At 38.2% G+C, this 18,636-nt stretch overlaps 1 protein-coding gene across 8 annotated transcripts in view; it reads right to left on the bottom strand.

Annotated features, from left to right (window-relative positions):
- The window catches only part of ATP2B2 (ATPase plasma membrane Ca2+ transporting 2), a 431,184-nt gene that overhangs the window by 125,701 nt on the left and 286,847 nt on the right, over window positions 1-18,636 (bottom strand). For all 8 annotated transcript variants that reach the window (XM_074836607.1, XM_074836605.1, XM_074836606.1 and 5 more), the window contains one exon: window positions 6,380-6,577. In XM_074836607.1, the coding sequence (XP_074692708.1) occupies window positions 6,380-6,577 (198 nt within the window). The remainder of the gene's footprint in view (window positions 1-6,379; window positions 6,578-18,636) is intronic.

The raw sequence follows: 18,636 nt of genomic DNA, 5'->3' as shown, positions 1-18,636 counted from the left end.
TACTTGTTTTCACTTCCTTCCACAGATACCTGCACTAATGGCTGGGCAAATCCTTCCCACTGTGACTTATTCCTACAGACTTGCTCAAAGTGATGAAATGTCAAGCATGTTGGCTCCTCGCATTTCCATGTCTGACTGTGGCCTGCTGTCCATTCAATCCATCCACATGTACTTGTTCAGGTTCACATATAAGGAGCATAACATTTGCTAGATATGCGCAGAACAGTTGTACCATGAGTACGAGTACTACTTCAACCGTGAGGCTTAGCACAGAAACAAGATAAGCAACTGTCCCCATGGGAGCTGTGGATCAGCTGTATCTTCTCTCCAACTATACAGATAACCTTTCTGATTTCAATCTCCAACTTGACCAAGCAATGTGGCCCATTATAGGAATGATAAGGAAACAGCTGAGTGGTGAACCCTGGGAAACACAGTCTCTTGTAAGGAAACTAAGCCATGAGAGGCCAGCAGGCACACCAGCCACAGCCCCAAGCAGCACCTGCACATCAACGCCACCAACAGCTTAGTGCAAGTGGCTTGGGAGGACCAAATGTCAGGGGACCATGTCCTGTTTCTCTATTTTTTCCTGTTCATTAACTTGTTGCATGAGTAAGGGGAAGGCTAACCCATGAAGCAGCTCCTTCTATTCATATACTGTCTTAAAAAACAGACTGTATACAAAAGATTTCACCACACACTGATATACAAGTATTTCAAATTTAGTCCTGGACTAACTCTAATATACCTTAAAAAAATGAAGCCAGGATCCCATATATTCATTGAATCCTCTTTACATACCATAGGCTCACTATTCTGTTTGCTCAGGGAACAGTCTGCAATCTATTAACCCAGGACACAGAAGGATTTTGTTCTGAGGAACAAAGTATTTTTAACTTGCATAAGTCGCACCCCTGTGTGATCATCACTGTAGTAGAAACTACATCTGCACCGGGAATTTTCTCTCAAAATACGTTTCCTAAAACACAGCAGCAGTTTTGCACTTTTTTGAAGGAGTGGAAAAATGATTCTGTGTGGATCAGTAATGAGAGCAGTAATTGCCACAGGGCTGACAATAATTTATGCAGAAGTTCTCAATTGCTCCTAATGGCCTGTCAGATGGTAAAAGGGAATGCAAAGCAGATCATAAAAACAACTCTAGCATAGCTTCTGAGAACAAAATTCTTGAACCTCTCACTCTTGTTAAGAAATATGAAATACAGGAACTAAAGTGACTTCTGGAGAAGCATTAAAACTACACTATTACTTAGTAACTCATGTAGATCAGATTTTGTGATTGCAGCAGAAAATGAAATCACATTTTCCAAGGTTCATCCATATCTTAAATGAAGAACTGCAGTAGAACAAAAACTTCATGTACTATCAACAACGGATTACTACTACTTCCAGTTAAGATTGGTTGCGGAACGACACTACTGATACTTCAAACCCACAGAAATGTCAACTGTTTCCAATAGTGTAACTGAATGCAACTCACCAGATAATAATCTATTGACTTTTCTCAAGATAATACCAAATAGTGTTATAGATATTTGGAAATGCAATTATGCTACAGTCAAAGGGCTTAAATTTGGCAGTGTATCAACATTCATAGCTTAAAATGGGAAATAACAGCCAATCTAGAAATACACGAAGAAAATGAACTTTTAAGCTTGTAACTGCCTAATACAGCAAAATGCACTAACATACACACATTAGACTATACCCTTAGACAAGATTCCTGAAACAACTCATGCACTCTAATATTTTTTAGATGTGTGCATTTTGTCATGCATTCCTCCTTCAAAAGCCTCAGGAGAAAAATATTTTGCACTTAAATGGCAGAAACCGGTTAAATGCTAATTCTGTTACAGCTTCAAAAATTAAAGTAGGTTTCAAGTGTCCGAAAAGAAAGAGTTGTACCAATTCTAAAAAATAAAGATTACTTCAACTTATTTATTAACTAATAAGGTCATTGGTAGATAAAACTTTAGGATATGTTAAAGGCAGTTATAAATATATTCAATATAAAGGCAGTGCATAAGTAAGCTCAATAAAAAAAATACGCAAGGTGGTGTTTCCCTGACACTGTGTCTTAAAATCTCTTATTTTCATGTTATTATCCTTTATTCCCACAAGGAAAGGCTGTCACTTATAGACATCACAACTTTTCAAGTTAGACCTAAGCAATAAGCAAATGAAGTATTGCAAGGCAGTATTGTGTCAATCAAAAGTGCTGAAAGATTGGCCAATTTTAGAATTCTGTAAATTTTTACCTCCATTATCCCTTTCTTATTTGAGCTTTCATGTAAAGTTAGTATTTCTTTTAAAAATGCTGAATATCAAAATGTCCAGCATGAGAGAAATTCAATTTTTCCCTCCGCTCTTAACACTCCCTCCCCATTGCTGCGAGGCACGTGGCTCAGGGAAGAGCCTGGCACAGCCCTGCCACAGCGAACATCTCAGTCATGGTGCGTGTGTGAGCGTTGCACAACCGCTCCTTACGACTGAGTAGTATCCACAAGGCTCCACTCCCAGTAGAGACTGAAGAGGCTAAGTCAAATCACAGCCTTGCTTTTCCACCGGCTTTTTCCGGTGCTCTTCCACCTCCCCTTGGTGGCTGCTAATGAACTTGCACCACACCTCTGTCAGCTTTTATTCAGGTCCCTCTGTGTATTTGACAATAATAGAAAGTAAAAGATATCCAGCTCTCATTGTAGACTCCAGCCTGTCCAAACCCTTCTCTGGTATTTCCCAAGACATATTATCTTTTCTGGCATCAGCTACAACTCCCTGGCCAGACTTCTCATTCAAGTTGCTCCTGAAGATAGACCAAGGTCTTTCTGAGCAAAGGGAAAAAAAAGCATTTGGCTAATGTTAATGTTTCTGTCATTGACAACGTTATTTCTGTGGAAACATCCACTTTCACATAGTTCTGTCTCCAACAGAAAGGCTCATGCTCTGTTCGCCATCCTGTTCTAGTCACAGACCTCAAAGACATCAAAAAAGCATAAAATCATCACAGGCACTTGTAGCCATGACCAAAGAATCAGCACAATTTCCCTGCAACGTGAAGCCAATTCACAGTACAGACTTCACGGTGATAAGAAAAATACAGTGTCACTACATTGGCCATGAACCTGTGTGGAAACTGGCTGTTCTCGATCATCTCCCTTTGCCATCCCACTTACCAACAGCGTCTCACACCTGTCTGCTCATAAAGATTTCGCCTTTTTACTTTTTTTTTAAGACTTTTACGTTGCAGCCATATTGAATTTATGTTTACAATTGTTTTTAGACTCTGAAAGGTCCATGTAGATGATAGTAAGTTGATGAGCTCAGGTAATGAGCAGTGATGACTGGGCAAATCAGCATGGGAAGGAGAACAGTCTTGTTGACTGATTTTCAAAATGAAAATGCGTTTAATTTTGAAACGCAAGAAAAAAATTAGAATTCAAAAAACCAGGCTGTCTTATATACTATAAAACAGCTATGCATCAAAAAGTAGTGTCCTGTCACACAAAAGAGACTTCTTCTTGAGCTGTAGATAGACATGACTGTCACAAGCTTTATATTTCACTTTGTCATCAACCAGCAAAATCAAATACCAACAACTTTTAGGGACGGGGAAAAAAAAATTTAAGAATGCATAATCTAGAAATTCTTTCCAGTGCAGCTGACCATCAGCTAGTCGGCCCATGGACCAAGCTTCGGCAGCTGTAAGCAGGTACCACAGCCCCTCCACACTGCTTCCATGATGAGATCTAGGGGAGATCTGAGCTCCAGAGACTCTGCTGCCTCTCACCTGCTCCCCACAGGCATCGTCCAGGGGGCTGGACTGCACAACTACTAAGTTTGTCCAGAAACTGCCTGAGAAACTTTTTAATTAGGCTCTGGAGGAGTTGGGCAAGTTCAAGAGTAGACAGCAAGAAATGCCAGCTCCCCTTCCTAACACTGGGCTGTGTTTTCAGGAGAAAACATATTATTTTCAAGAAAAACATAAAACTTGCAAATACATGTACATTTGAATGAATAATTTTCATTTTGGGAAGAGTCAGAAAAGGAAAATACAGGTTCTCACACTTCCCAGAGGAACATTTGTCACTTATCCTGTCCCTGGGTAGGGATTCCCTATTCCATCCCACAGGCAATATTACCCTCGCACCTCAAGAAAATGAGATCAGGCATAACACGGACTGCTGTGAGGACATTACATCTTATATGATTTTTCTTTCCATATTCTCTGTTACAACAGATATGCACAGATGGACCAATCTAAAGCAATGTATAACGAATATGAGATTTCATCAGATAAGCAGACATTTTGCAAGACAGAAAGCATACAAGTTGCTGCCCTTTCAAAAAACTACAATCTCCTCAGATAGGCCATGTTTGGTCTGCATCCAGGTTCATCTTCAGTTCAAGAAATAGTTTAAATTGTTCAATAAATTGGCTTAAGTGTAGGCAAAACAGCATATTTTGTTTCTTTGTTAAGAGTTCATTTGAATTTTACTCAACATTAGTCTACATATACTTTTATTTTATAATTGGTTACCAAAGGTTATGCAGAATCATTAAATCAATTTCAAGTACAACTATACCCCACCTCACCAGTGGCAAAATCAAGCTTAATATATCAGTCTTTCAATGTTTAGGACTCTTTAAAAAGGACATCTACCAATAAACTATAGGTATCCTTGGCAACAGTTTATAACGTACTAATTTTAAAATGAAAGAGAATCTCCCACATTTATATAACTGCTCAAAGAAAGCCTTTTTTAAAAAAAAAAATGTAAAGGACCTTTATGATGTGTTCAGAAAGTTGGATTAAAAGATATTCACTAACTTTATTTATTCTCCCTGTGTAAAAATGGCAAAACCTTTCAGGAAAACAATTCTAAAAACACAAGGAAAAGAGTGACCACTGAATAAAATACTGTGCTGTGGGAAAACACAAACAATTTTTCCCAGGCTGTGCTGCCGAGCTTTTCAGACTCAGATGTGTCATGCCTTCCCATGGGAAAAGAAACATTTTAAATGCTGTATCAAAATAATAAGAATAATAATTTGGAAAAAAAAAAATCATCTGATGACACATCTCCCCTCTTCCTAAAACCTGTAACAATCCTATTTTCAAAATTCCTTTCCCACCAAATAAATTAAAAAATAAGAGAGTAGCCTGCACACTTATGCCTAAGAAAAAAGTTTGCAGAACTAAATTCTAATTTTGTAAAGCATCATTCATGGTTTACAACGTCCCCAAGATATTCTACTATGTCCAGCTATATGAGGTAATAACAGTAAATAATGTTTTCTTCAGTTAAAAACCAAATTACTCCTTTATCTTTTCATGCCTAAATCAACACCTGCTGAATCAATAGTCATGTATTCAAAATTCAGTGATAAAGCAATAAAAGGTTCCTGATTTTATATATATAAAGGATTAAAGAATCATAAATATGATACAAGAGCTATGGATAGGTACGTGCTTATTCTGCTTGTGAATGGAAAAGGAAGAAGGAAGGGTCTTCAAGGAAAGTAGCCAAAGGAAACTGAAGCGAATGTAAAAAGCATTTCAAGGCTATATTTAGAGGAAGACATTCTTCATACATTCGCCAAGCTATTCACGTCATTTCACACAGCATATTTTATCCGGCTTTATAAGTCTATGAGAGAGTAGGGAAAAAAAAAAAAATCTGGATCAGTTGCCAGAAATGGAAATCTTGCATTTATGTAGAAGAATGAGTATTTTAAGCATGTGAATTCAAGAGTACTTTCCAAAGGGGGAAAAAAGGAGACGGGCAGGGAGGCGGGACGGGTGTTAAAACTCTCTACAGATATCACAGAAGGATTCTGCAATATATAGTTTATAAGTAACATGACTTTGCCCCTAATACTCCCTTGTGAGCCAGGCTCACTAGCCTTAGCTATATCACTAAAAATACTGACATGAGTGAGTTTCACCAATTTCAAGTCTTCAGCTGGTATAAACTAGCTGAAGACTTGTCCATGTTCATGTAGATAGGATACATCAGCTATATAAGCAATTACATATTCATCCTCCATAATGCAGTAAACAACCATCTAAGATGAATAAACGCCAAACACAAACTCAAAGGTGAAAACAGACACAAAAATACTTCAGTTTTATAAGAATACTATGATTTTTCTTTAACTCGTTTAGCATATGTCACGAGGTTCAGCATGAAGAAATGTCAAGCACAAAAAATATGTCAGTACCATATGTAACAGTAATAGGCACAAACCACATGGAAATTTCCTGTTAGTGACCTTCCAGAGGGTGGGGATGGAATCAATTTGAGATGCAGGACTGATTTTACTTAAACTTATACAAATGACTTCTATAAAAAGTTTTTACCTTCATTCCCTTCTCCAGGTGGCTGATAAAACGAAAGCCCCAAAGATATGATGGCTGCAATTTCCAAGATTATAAGAGTCACATCCTGCAACGCTTCCCAGACTAGCTGTAAGAATGTTTTTGGCTTCTTTGGAGGTATAAAATTTTTTCCAAAAATAAGCTTTCTTTTTTCTAGGTCTGCAGCAGTGCCAGCTAATCCTGTAAATAAAATAAAATAAAATAAATTAAAATCGCAGTGAAATAGAAAATGCCCACTTATATCTGCATATCTATAAATTATTTCTCCAAGAACAACTACAAGCTGTACCACCTATGGCATACTAACAAATAGGTAGATATTCCACTTAAATTTTGCTTTTGCAAGATGATTTGTCCTTAAGTTCTGAACAGAATCCTTACAGACTCTATTTAGTACTAATTCCTGCTAGTTTTAATCATAAATCTTTGAATTAGGAGGTTTACTTTAATAAGACCTATGCATATCAATACATACATACATGTAAGCAATGACTTCTGAAAACAGATCATAAGCACAAATAAATTATATTTGGGATGAAGTTGGAATAGCTGTTGGCAGCTTCTGGTAATAGGAGTAGAAGCAGCATACGTATCTTTGTTCTGACCTCAGGTCGATGACCTCAAAGTGTAAATCAATAGAGCATGTCTTGTCCTACTTCAAAGCAACCTCTCTTGCTGCATATATACTGCCACACAATCACTGGAATGAGCTGCATCAAATTTGTGTTAAGTGAAAAAAGAGAGCCAAAGTGGGGCTATATATGCAAAAAAAGTAACAAGGAAACAATATGGTTCCTTAAATCGATATAAAAATTCATGCATTTTGCATGACACTTCAACTTGAGAATATTTTAAGGATACAGTTTAAGAATGTGTGGTTATGCTGAACAGCCCACTTAGGTGCTTTTTTCCTATTTTTAAAATTATATTAATGTAATGCACATTTAGCGCCTTTTTGGGGGAAAAAAAAACCTTGCAAGTGTTAGGGTAGAATAACTGTGCCTGTATACCACTCTCAGTAGCATAAAGAACTGCAATAAAATAAGTGGTTACGTATATCTGCTAAACAATATTTGGTATCAGTTGGAAAGTTTAGTAAACTGTAGGTTTTGAATGTGATCAACAACACAAAGTTATTCACGCTTATCCACCCTAACATGACACAATGAAAATACTTAAATTGAGAGTTGATCTCGGAGGAATACAAAGGTGTCTGCAAGAGAGCCAGAGGAAAGGATCGATGCCATGCTGTAAGGATTCCTCTCCTCACACAGTTTGGGGTAAGTCCTTGCCTCCCCCAAAGCATATCAACACCTACGGGGTACTCAAGGAATGGAAAGCCCCATTAACAGCACCTTCAAGATGTCAAGCAAAACCAGTCAGGATCCTACTGTGCTAATGGTACTCAGCTTTATGTCTCGTTCATTCAGGACTGGTGCAACTGTTCCCAGCAGTGTGCCCATGCCAGTAAGTCACCTCTTGGATGAAAGCACCAGGCCCAAGCGTAACTTCCTCAGAACATAAGCGATGCTCTTCTGAACGTATCAATCCTGCCACAGTACAGGCAAAGATGTTGACTCACCTTTCACTTAGGGTATATAATTACAGCTGTTGTGTAGCTTCTGGCTCTTGATTAACTCATCAAACTTTCATTTCACCTTCAGCTTCTAAGAAATACTATCCTCTTCCCCAGATAAAGGCATGCTGTAGTTATTATTACCTCACTCATTTAATTTTCAGTACCTAGTGCTTAGTGACACTGTAACAGACAGGTTCCAGCCATTATGAAGTGTGTCTACGTTATTCTCCGTGATTCAAACAGTAACATGTTAAACCTCTCCACTCCTCCATGAGTTCCCAGTCAGCTTCCAACGTGGGGTAAATGCCTTCCCCTATGAAATACGAATTGCAGGCTATGAGCCATTTGTGTCGTTGCCCTTTTGTGAACCAACGCAGATCACAGAAGTTAGGCCAACACATGTGAGAGATCAGGGGAGTCACTCACCACTGCCAGGACCTGACATAGGGACAAGCCTTTAGCAGAGACACAACGAACGCAGTTCGATTAGCTTTCAGAGAGCTGCAAAGCCCTTCAATACAAGGAAGAATTTTCACTAAAAATGGAAAGCACAATTTGCACTAGGCCCCAAAACACAATCTACTCCAGATACAGCGCTGACTTCATACATGAAGGGGAAAGTCCATGGACAGCATTGAGAGTGGCAGGGATTTCTGGCAGAAATGTTCATATAATGCATCTACAAGCAGCAATACAAAACTCTGAAAAAACTCAAAAGTACATTGGAAAGTAGTAGGAAGAGATGTCTGAAAACTGTCTGTTCTCCAACACAGAACATATATGCACAGTGGTGGGCCAGCTCCAGCAGGTAAGTAGATGACCAGGTACTCAACAGCATGGAAGGGATGGCTGAAATAGTACAGGAAATAGCTGCAGTATTTTTCAACAATCCTAATTATATATACCTAGACACAATGAATTCGTGACTTTGAAATTACACTACATACTTTACAGTCAGGAGGCCATAAAAATTATAGATATCCTGTCCTATGTTACTGATTATAGTGCACATATAAATACACACACATACAGAGAAGCCTCTAAAGCAAAAGAGATACTGGAACTCAAAGAGCTGCTTTTCCTCTAAGACAAAAATCATTCATTTAGACACCGTAAGGTTGAGAACTAGACTGCGTTTAAAGCATCTATGGTCACCATTATCTTCCAGACTATAGTCTAAGTAACCTACATTGGAATTTAGACATAAATTTATTTAATGGTACTCTTTTGTTTTTCGTAATAAATATTGTCTCCCTTAAGACCCATAAATAGACAAGGGTAAATCATGTGTGTAATTTTATTCTTTTCTGTAGATCTATGTCTTGGTGAAATTCCTCACCAAGTCCCACCAAAAAAAAAAAAAAAATGCTTACCTTTAATTATGAAATTTATTTTCTTTTAAATCTTTTAGAAATACTGGAAAATAAAATTCAATGTTCAGTTCAAACAAAAAGGTTTGCCTTTTCCTGAGATCTGGCCATCATTCAAAAAAACCCTTTCAGCAAAATTATGTGTGGTTTTTTTTTCCTCCTACTGAACACCAGAAATTAACAAACTCCTATATTGCGAGAGAGAAAGGAGAGACTGAAGAAATCTACAGATCAATTGATGAAATCACACCGTAACAGTCCTAAGCATTACTGTAGAGATAAGGTGAGAAAGGGACAATAAAATACATAGAGAAGCCAAAGCTATACAAAGAGATACAGCTAAGGGAAATATGATTGAGAATCTGAGGCAATATGTTTATTTTGAAAAAGCTTCCGTAAATTCTCCATACTATTGTCACCAGAAGGTATAAGGGGGACAATCCTGACTTTTTTCAAATAATCTGCTTTATTCAGAAACATTATTTTAAGTAGTCCTAAAGGTGTCTGAGCAAACCTGAGTTGCTTGAAGAGGATTAGAGGTCACTCCCACTTTTCACTGTACTGGCAGATCTGCGGGATGCTGCTTCCCAGCTAGTGTGCGCTGACAGGCAGTACAGATGGTAAAAACGTCTATTAGCACAGCAAGATCTGGAAGTGGACATCTGGCCTCACCAGTACTTTTAACCAGGAGATGGCTTTCCTGCTGCTAGATTTTTTTAATGTGGGGGGTTTTTTTCATATTACAGATACTAACTTTTTTACTGTTTGGGATTTTTTTTTTCATTTCTCACTTGTCCCTGAAGTATTGAGTCCTGTGACAATAATGAAAGAGTATTGTGAATGAAAGTAATTTGAAATACCATTTCTATATGAAGATATAAAACATCTAAGAAAGTGAAAAAGAACCAGTGGGGACTAAAAAAAATGAATGGAAATACCAGTTCAATATAACTCCAGACTTACTGGCCAAAGCAGCAGCCTTCCATCTTATCTTCTGTATGACAATAAGCCACAGACTGGCTGGTTTTATGTTCATTTGTCCACACAAGCATGAATGTTTTATTTTTTTTAGTGTTTTTCTACGTCAAAGCCGTGCAATACTTCTTTGCTTGACCCAAATCTTTTAGAATGATTATGCAGATTTGGGTTAAATTTTTATATAAATAGTACACACAGTTTTAAAAATACTGTGAAAATTTATTACTGACGCTTCCAGCACTCAAATAATTTCTTAAGGTGTCAGTTTCCAAAAATTTTCCCCCAGATTTGTTTGAAATTTGTGGGAGAATTAAAGTGATTGGATAGATAACATTTTCTACAATGTTGTGCAGTATATTAAATTAATTGCTTTTTTGGAGGGAGAAAAAGATTAAAAAACTGGAGAAATGCAACTTAATGAATTTTCTCTGTTTATTATCTACATCTGTTAGTTACTTCATGCTGAATATAAAACCATCATTTCAATTAATGCTTCCTGGAAAATTGTATTTCTCTGACAGTCTTCTCCACTGCAACCAAATGGAGCATGACAAACAGAGAATGAATTTGATGCTGAAAAAATAGCAAAAGCACATCACTACTAAAGCAGCCATTTAAAAAAACCCCAAAACTTTAAAAAGAATTTTTCACATCTGCTTAAATTATGAGATGAATAACGGAGAATTTACATTTGCACTAATTGTGCAAATAAACTGTTCATTACTTACTAACTTTCTTCTGTACATTTTCTGATGCATCCAGAAAAGTAGATAAAAATTCCAAACAGCAAAAACTGTAAATAACATAATTTAAAAATCACAGCACATGTAACTTCAAATGCAAAAAAATTGTTCAGCAAGAAAGTAAAGGCTTCACAGTGATGCTGTACTGCTGCTGAAATTAACGCTCAGAGGTAAACCAACTATTCTGGTTAGTGAACCCTAATGACAATTACGTATGACATGCATGAATTCTTCCTATGGAAACAGAGACCTATATTTTATCTCATGAGCTCCTATCACCCTAGTCTCAAACTCTTCTCAAAGGATGAGCATTCCTAGCATCACGTTACCTAGGTCTTCACAGAAACTAAAAAGTAAAACACCACAAAGTATCACCTCAACAATTACTTCCTTCATCTCATTTCGCCAATTCCATTTATTTTACATTTAACTATGAAACAATCCCCGCCATTACTACTGTTACATAGTCCTTTAGTGTAACTTGCCAAGGCCACCAGCTTCCGTAGCTCTCATATAAATTCTCATAACTTCATAACATGAATTAGAAATATTAGCCCAGTTACTGCTGTTGTAACATAGAAAATTCATACCCACAATCTCATTCAACATTTTTTAGTGGGATTTTACTCTCTGGCTTTGGAAGCAAATTTCTGTGCACGATTTTGCTTTTCTCTCTTGAAAAAGCTTGAAGTGACAGCAGTCCTTTTTTTCTTTCAGTTCTTCCACTTGAATCTAAGCAGTATTATCTCTCTAGTGACTGGAAGAGCTGAAAAAGTCAAATTTTCAATTCAAATGAATAACGTAGTAGTAACTAGTTAACTAACAGATTTAGTTTCCGAGATCTGCCTTAGGAAACTGTCCCTACCTAAGAAACTGGGGAAGGCAAGGAGACATCCACAGTAAACTGTGATTATTGTATGGTTTTGATCAAATGCTGAGGAAGGTCTATTTTTGTCCCTTACGTATAATGATGTCATCAAGCACACTATGATGTAACCCAACATCAGTCTTCATTAGGTCATGAAGTCTTCATGGCACTTGTTTAAAGTAAAACAAACACCTGCTTTGGTACCAGATATGCCACAAAAACATACATTGCACTAAACTACCTGTTTTACTGATACAAGATGATTCTTTTTCAAACTAAAACATACACCAAAGATGTGAAACACAAAGTGAAAATATTCACAGCTAGGATGGATGCCTCGGTGACCTCCCAGTTGTATCACATATGTTGCTTGAAAAAATTTTGGATGCAGTACATTGAAATTCTGTTTAGGTCATATTAAAATAAAATCAGTTGAGAGAATCCAGTCCATCAGTGGGAGAGTATTTAATGAGAACATTTACTAGTTCCAGCAAGCTGAATTTGAATTTCAGTAGTGAATGAACCTCAACAAATAATAATTTCCTTCTAATCTCAGAACAACAAAGCTGTCTGTAAACTGTAATGAATGTCATTACCTGTTTTCATTAATATTACTTGCTTACATTTGCTTACATAAATTTTTAGAAACTTGTCCAAAAACCTAAAGCGTTTGGAATTACAAATCATCTAGCACATGTCCTGTAAGCTTTACACTGCTGGTGCTACTACTTCCATGAGTCCATCTGTCAGTTCTGCCAGCAGACCCTTGCAGGATTTAGAACCTCCTTGAGTCAAATGCTTTACAGCTAGATCTAAATACCCAACATACAGAAAAGAGGGGCACAGAAGTGGCAGAACCAGGAAATGAATTAACTCCCTCTCCATCTCCTCATTAATCATCCTCCCTCTTCACATCTAACAGCAACAACTGGCCAAGTCCCCATGTCCTGCCCTCTTGAGTTCTGCCACCGCTTCAGCTGCCACCCTGCAGGACAAGACCACTCATCTGGAAAAAGCAGCAAACTGACCACAAAAACCCTTGCATAAACCTTCCCTGTTATAGGCTGCAATCAAAACAATCACTCAAGTCACACAAAGTATGTAAATACATCTCTAAATCAATGACTTCTTTAAAAATAAAGTAACTGAAGAGCTTAAAATTCTTTCTCATAGACTGATGCATCTAATGCAAATGTTAGGAAGATACATAACAACTTGCATTTCTACAATGAGTTTCTATCTCTCAATCTCTTTCTAGCCATAGAAATGCATCAGCAACTTAATCCCAATTTTATGAGGCAGCAAAAGGCTGAAGTTCTTGCCCCAGACAGTTTGGTGGCAGTTCAGGGCAGGAAATTCACATCTCCTGGGATTCCTGATTTACACTCAGCTGCAAGATGCCATGCAGGATTTACTACTGCCAAGCAGCACTGAATGCTCCATGACATGTTTCATTCATTTCCCCATCTAGCCATTTTGGCTTTATTTCTTCTATCTTTTTCTTATTTCTTTTTAAAGTAAAAATGCTCTGAAAAGAAGCTATTAACCAGGAACAAGTAATTTACATAAGATGACTAATAACAGCAGAACCAGAAATGGTTCCCGATAGCGACTGTAACGTAGCCTAGAAAAAAGCCACTCTCTGAAAGACATGCTACAACTTTGTAATAATCTAATGACTGGACTTACGTGCAGTGCATAACCATGAGCCAATATCAAGGCAACAGATGAGACATCGAATATTAAAGGCAAGATATGCATCGTAACGGATGACTAATATTTTTGTTGCCTAAACAGACAACAAAAAGCTTCCTGCAAAGGCTGGTAACAGAGCATTCAATGAGAGCTGAAGGTCCAGTATGAAGAAAGAGGAATTAGGGTTTCTTTTTTAGAAATGTACTGCTGTCAGTGGGAGTACGGCTGTTGAGAGGGACGATAATCATCCCAGCAGAAACCATTTCTTCAGCTTTTACTGCACCCAGTAATCATTACACCATTTATATATGTCTCATCTGGTGTACACAGGCTCCTGGAGATGTTTTTCTTTTCCTCTATCTTGATGCAGTATCAAGTACAATAAAGTCATTACAGATTGAGGGCAGCAATACTAATAAATACTAATAATCTAGTATGTATATCCACCATCCAGCTCCCACCCATTACCAACCAGATAATAAAAAAGTCATTATAAATTCCTTGTTACATTATATATAAACAACAGTGCAGTAACAGTGCAGATCTTCACCTAGCACTAAGAGACAGCTCAAAAGTTATGGAAGGCCCTTACTGCAGCTAAGCCAACCAACCCCAAGCCAGTGGGATACCACACAGATGCTGGGTACTGCGGATTTGTTCAGCATCACATACCCTCAGCAGTTTACTGGTATTGGGGCTTTTTGGAAGAGACTGAGAGGGAACAGGGGAATGTAATCATTTCTTTCTGCCATCCCCCCTTTGCCTTGTCAAAGCCTTGAGACAGTTTCTTCAAATGTCTTTTTTTGGTTATTTAAACAAAGCTAGGATTTCACTCCCACAGAAGGTAACATTATGATTTAGAGCAGACTGTACAAATACCCTCTGCACAGGCTTATGCATTACCCACAAAGCTCTGATTTCCTATTGAAACGTAAGACATATATAAAATGGGAGCATTTCAATGAAGTTGACAGAGAGTATGAGGGAAACAGTTATCAAAAACATGCTGTTACAATACATGCTGACTTATAATATGATTGTTCCAGATAATGTGAAAGCTTTTCTTGCCCTTAATGTTTAAATCATATCAAGCATCCCTGACTACAGCTTAAGACACACTCACTAGCTATTCTGTAGGATCAGGCTTGAAAAAGCACTAACATATGAATCGGGTAATGGCAGAGAAGAGCAACTGTGTAAGTTTAATGGAGGAGATCCAAGGCCTTAGTCAAGAAAAAGAACAATAAATGAGCACATAATAAAGTCAAAGTGCAAAGCCTTCCTTAATTAACACACCTTCATAACCACTTACCATCACTCTCACCAGACCCCACAAAAAAATTCACCACTTCACATGTATTGCTAATAGCAACCACAGGGGATGCAGAGGGAAAAAAAGACCCTGAAATCAATCTGTGATTCTCTGTTCCCAAACCACAGTTTGAGTAGTGCTGCTGACAAGCAAACTACTCTGGTTGTTACAGAGGCAGCTTCTGCCTGTCTGTGTGGATACAGCACAGCCTGGGGAAATGCAAGTCCCCCAACAGAAACACTACCATCAGTCACAGTCTGTAGGGAGGCTCTGATTATATGGCTCAAGTGTGTGCCTGCATGGAAGCATCTGCCAGCTGGGAGCCACGTGTGTGCAGGCTCCTCTAAGCCCTGGAGTAAGTGCAGCCCAACTGGTAACCACCACCGATCGATCCACCAGCAGGACCAGAGTTAGCAGTGGGCAAGTGGTGTCTATGCATAGGATCCTCTCCTAGCAGAAGGGGGAGGAAAGAAAGGATGAAGCCACATGTCCACCTGTGCACAGGCCTATACTTAGTGTCAACGGCAAGTGAGTGTGACCAGTGACACTGACTTTGGGCGACCTGGGGGGTCCTGGGGATCCCTGCTGCTGAGTAACACCACAACAAAGAAATCCACAATTACAAAAATAGCTGCTGGAGTGTCTACTGTCCATAGGTGATAAAAAGCCTTCAACTTCAATTTCTCCCATTTCTTATCACAGTACAACTTCATGTCACTTGAGGTTCTGCAAGAAAACATTACATTCAAAGGACATACATGTCAATGAAATGTCCCAGAAACTGAGGCCATCTGACTGAAATTCAATACAGCTTAATACAAACTTAGGAGAGCCTCAGCTGGCTTCTCCACACTATAATGTACTTTCAGGCTGATGTGGCCTAAAATTCTCATGATTTTCTGTGCAGTTCTATAGAGCATGCCCACTCAGGATGGCAGTCACAGTAATCTGGGAAAGCAAATGCCCAAGGAATAAAGCATGTGCAACCAGGAAAGCATGGCCTGAGAGGGGAAGACATTATACAGCTGAAGACACATTAGACAGACTTCTAAGTCAGTACAGTGTGAGGCTCTTATGCAGTATCCTGAAAGTCCCACGGATCTCTCTTTTTATATGAAGAGTCTTCACTATTATTATTTGTCACTGCAGTCACCACAGTTTCTTTAGCATAAAGAGTTCCAAGGGTCTACAGCTCATATTTATTTGAAGAAGTCTACTGGAAAGGTTAAAAGTATCATAGCATAACAACATATGCTCTCATAACAACAGCAGCATAAAAAAAGAGGGTTTTTTTTCTAGACAAGGCCAGGAATTTGTAGGTTAAGGTAGCTAATTCCTCATATAGATGTTTTAATCTCTTACATTAAAATAAATATCAGAAGAAGAAATCTTATATTGCAAAGAAAGAGACACGTTGTTGTGACGTCTATAAGGGAGTCAAAATGAAAACACCAAAACCCACTTTGCCGAGTCTGCTTCCATAGCATGATTCTTTCCAACCCTCACTTATGAAAAAAAAAAAACACAAATAAACCAGATAGCAATGAGGTGCATTTTTCTGAGGTGTTACCTTCAAGTGCTGCTACTTGGCAACTCTTCTTAATTTCACTGCTATCTTTGTCAGTGTCATCTGCTTTTCCTGTGAGTAATGTCAGCTTGTCAGCTACACAGCAACTGTACTCACTTCAAGCTATGCCTTTGCAAGAGGCAGAGCATTTGCTATAGTGTATCTTAGGCTGCTGGGTATTCAGGAGAGTATTCAAGGTATCTAAAAAAAAAGTGAGAACACTGAAGAAAACAAAGTGCTATGATCATTGTGCCATCTGCAAGCAACATCAAACGCCACTATCACTCCTGCAAGTGACAATGATGTCACTCAAAACCACAATGCCCAACTTGTGAGGAGACAATAAAATGCTTTTTGAGCATCCAGTGGATTACACCCCACTGCTCAGGAGCACTAAAATAATTAGACCTTTGAAACCTCTAACATAGCACACGCACTGTTGTGCTCACTGTTACCTGTGTAATAATGCTGCACTCATCATTACCCGCTTGCTCCATCCTCTTCATGAACAAGTGGGACCCCATCCTTTAGATCATCATCTGCCCCTCCTGTAGACTTAAGTACCACACAGACTTGAAGGAACAATAAAAGTGAAAGAAGCTGTTAAATTTCACCTAAAGGTGCCAACACAAACACTATTACAGCTAATATCTCATAACTGAACACAGATACATAGTCAAAGTTGAGAGTCACTAAGCACTGATAATTTAGCGAGTCAAACAAGCTCCCTATTGCCCCATTTTCTAGGTAAGTGGAGAAAAGATAGCAAAGAACATCTCAAGACTTTCCAGTCTTCTGGTAATTAGTTAATTCAGTCCACAAAAGCTGCCTAGGTGTAAAAGAGCAGTGTTTTAGTTGGGATGATAGCACTAATGGAACAGATGTCGTGTTGTTCCTCAAAAGAGTTCTCAGCCTTATATAAAGATAATAAAAACAGGATAATACCAAGAGATGCCTCTTTTAATACTGTGAAAAGTGACAATGTTTTCTTGACTGTTTTATTTTCTTAATTGTTAGAAAATCTGAACTGCGACCAAAGCAATCCCAAGATGTACTGTGGGATACAGCATTATTTTATTCTTATACCCACATGCAGCAGAACTCCAATAGGAACAAACACAACACCTACAGACGCCTCCTAATTTAGCACACTAAAAAACCCAAAAGAATAGACTCTCTCTTGTATGAAGCATATATTGTCAATCACCTTGATTAGCCTTCAACATAACTAACCTAACCTGAATGCAATAATCACTACTGAAGTTCTCCAGATTCTTCTCCAGTGCAAATCAAACACTACATTAAATTATAAAGTAAGTACTCCAAGGAAGGTGAGTCACCAGCTGTAGTAAGAATGTAAGTCAGAAGCAGCCAAGGACACCATATTTTTATGCACACTAAACTGGTCCCACTTGAAAAATCCAATCTTAATAGAAATATTCTAGAACAGGTAAGACTTAACCAAGGTTTGCTTGTAACTTTTCTCCACAAATGAATAGTGTATCTCACCAGGCTGTTTTTCACTCTTTATTTAATATGTAACTTCCATTGTATATTCTGTAGAAAACTGAGACTCTGACCTGCATCTCATTTTGCATTTTATTGCTGGATTGACATGGAAATCCTTTCAGACGGGTAGGGGCATCCAAATAACTACCGCTACTGATCTTGGTCAGCTCAAACCTGCGGGAATGCCAGCTAGCAGAGGCAGACATGAGACAGAAACAGCAAGCATGAAGCAAGAGCACACCCTGGGAGACTCCTGCAAGGAGACGACTTCAGATCCAAAACCCAGTCCTCACTGATGACAGAAGTAGGAAACATTTTTGAGATACAAGAGATGGAGTTCTAGCAATCCAAAAAACCACTGAAAATTCCTCAACTATAAAGAAGCTCTATTCAAGGTGACAAAAGTGGGGAAGGATTTGTATTCAAATCTCTTCACTTATTTGGTCATAATACCTATGTGTTCTTTATGTTAAGAATGACTTCTTCCATCTTTTAAATTTTGTGTTCCATGGTTTGAGAAGTTGAAAACTTCGTGTGTCTTTTGGCAAAAAGGATGTAATAAGGCAGTTCTGTATCAAAGTTCTGGCAGAAGTGTGCTCGCATTATGAATTTGTGTTA

Source organism: Strix aluco, chromosome 11, assembly GCF_031877795.1.
Source record: "Strix aluco isolate bStrAlu1 chromosome 11, bStrAlu1.hap1, whole genome shotgun sequence".
NCBI lineage: Eukaryota > Metazoa > Chordata > Aves > Strigiformes > Strigidae > Strix > Strix aluco.
Note: the sequence above shows the minus strand (reverse complement) of the source record. Positions and strands in the feature narration are given on the sequence as shown.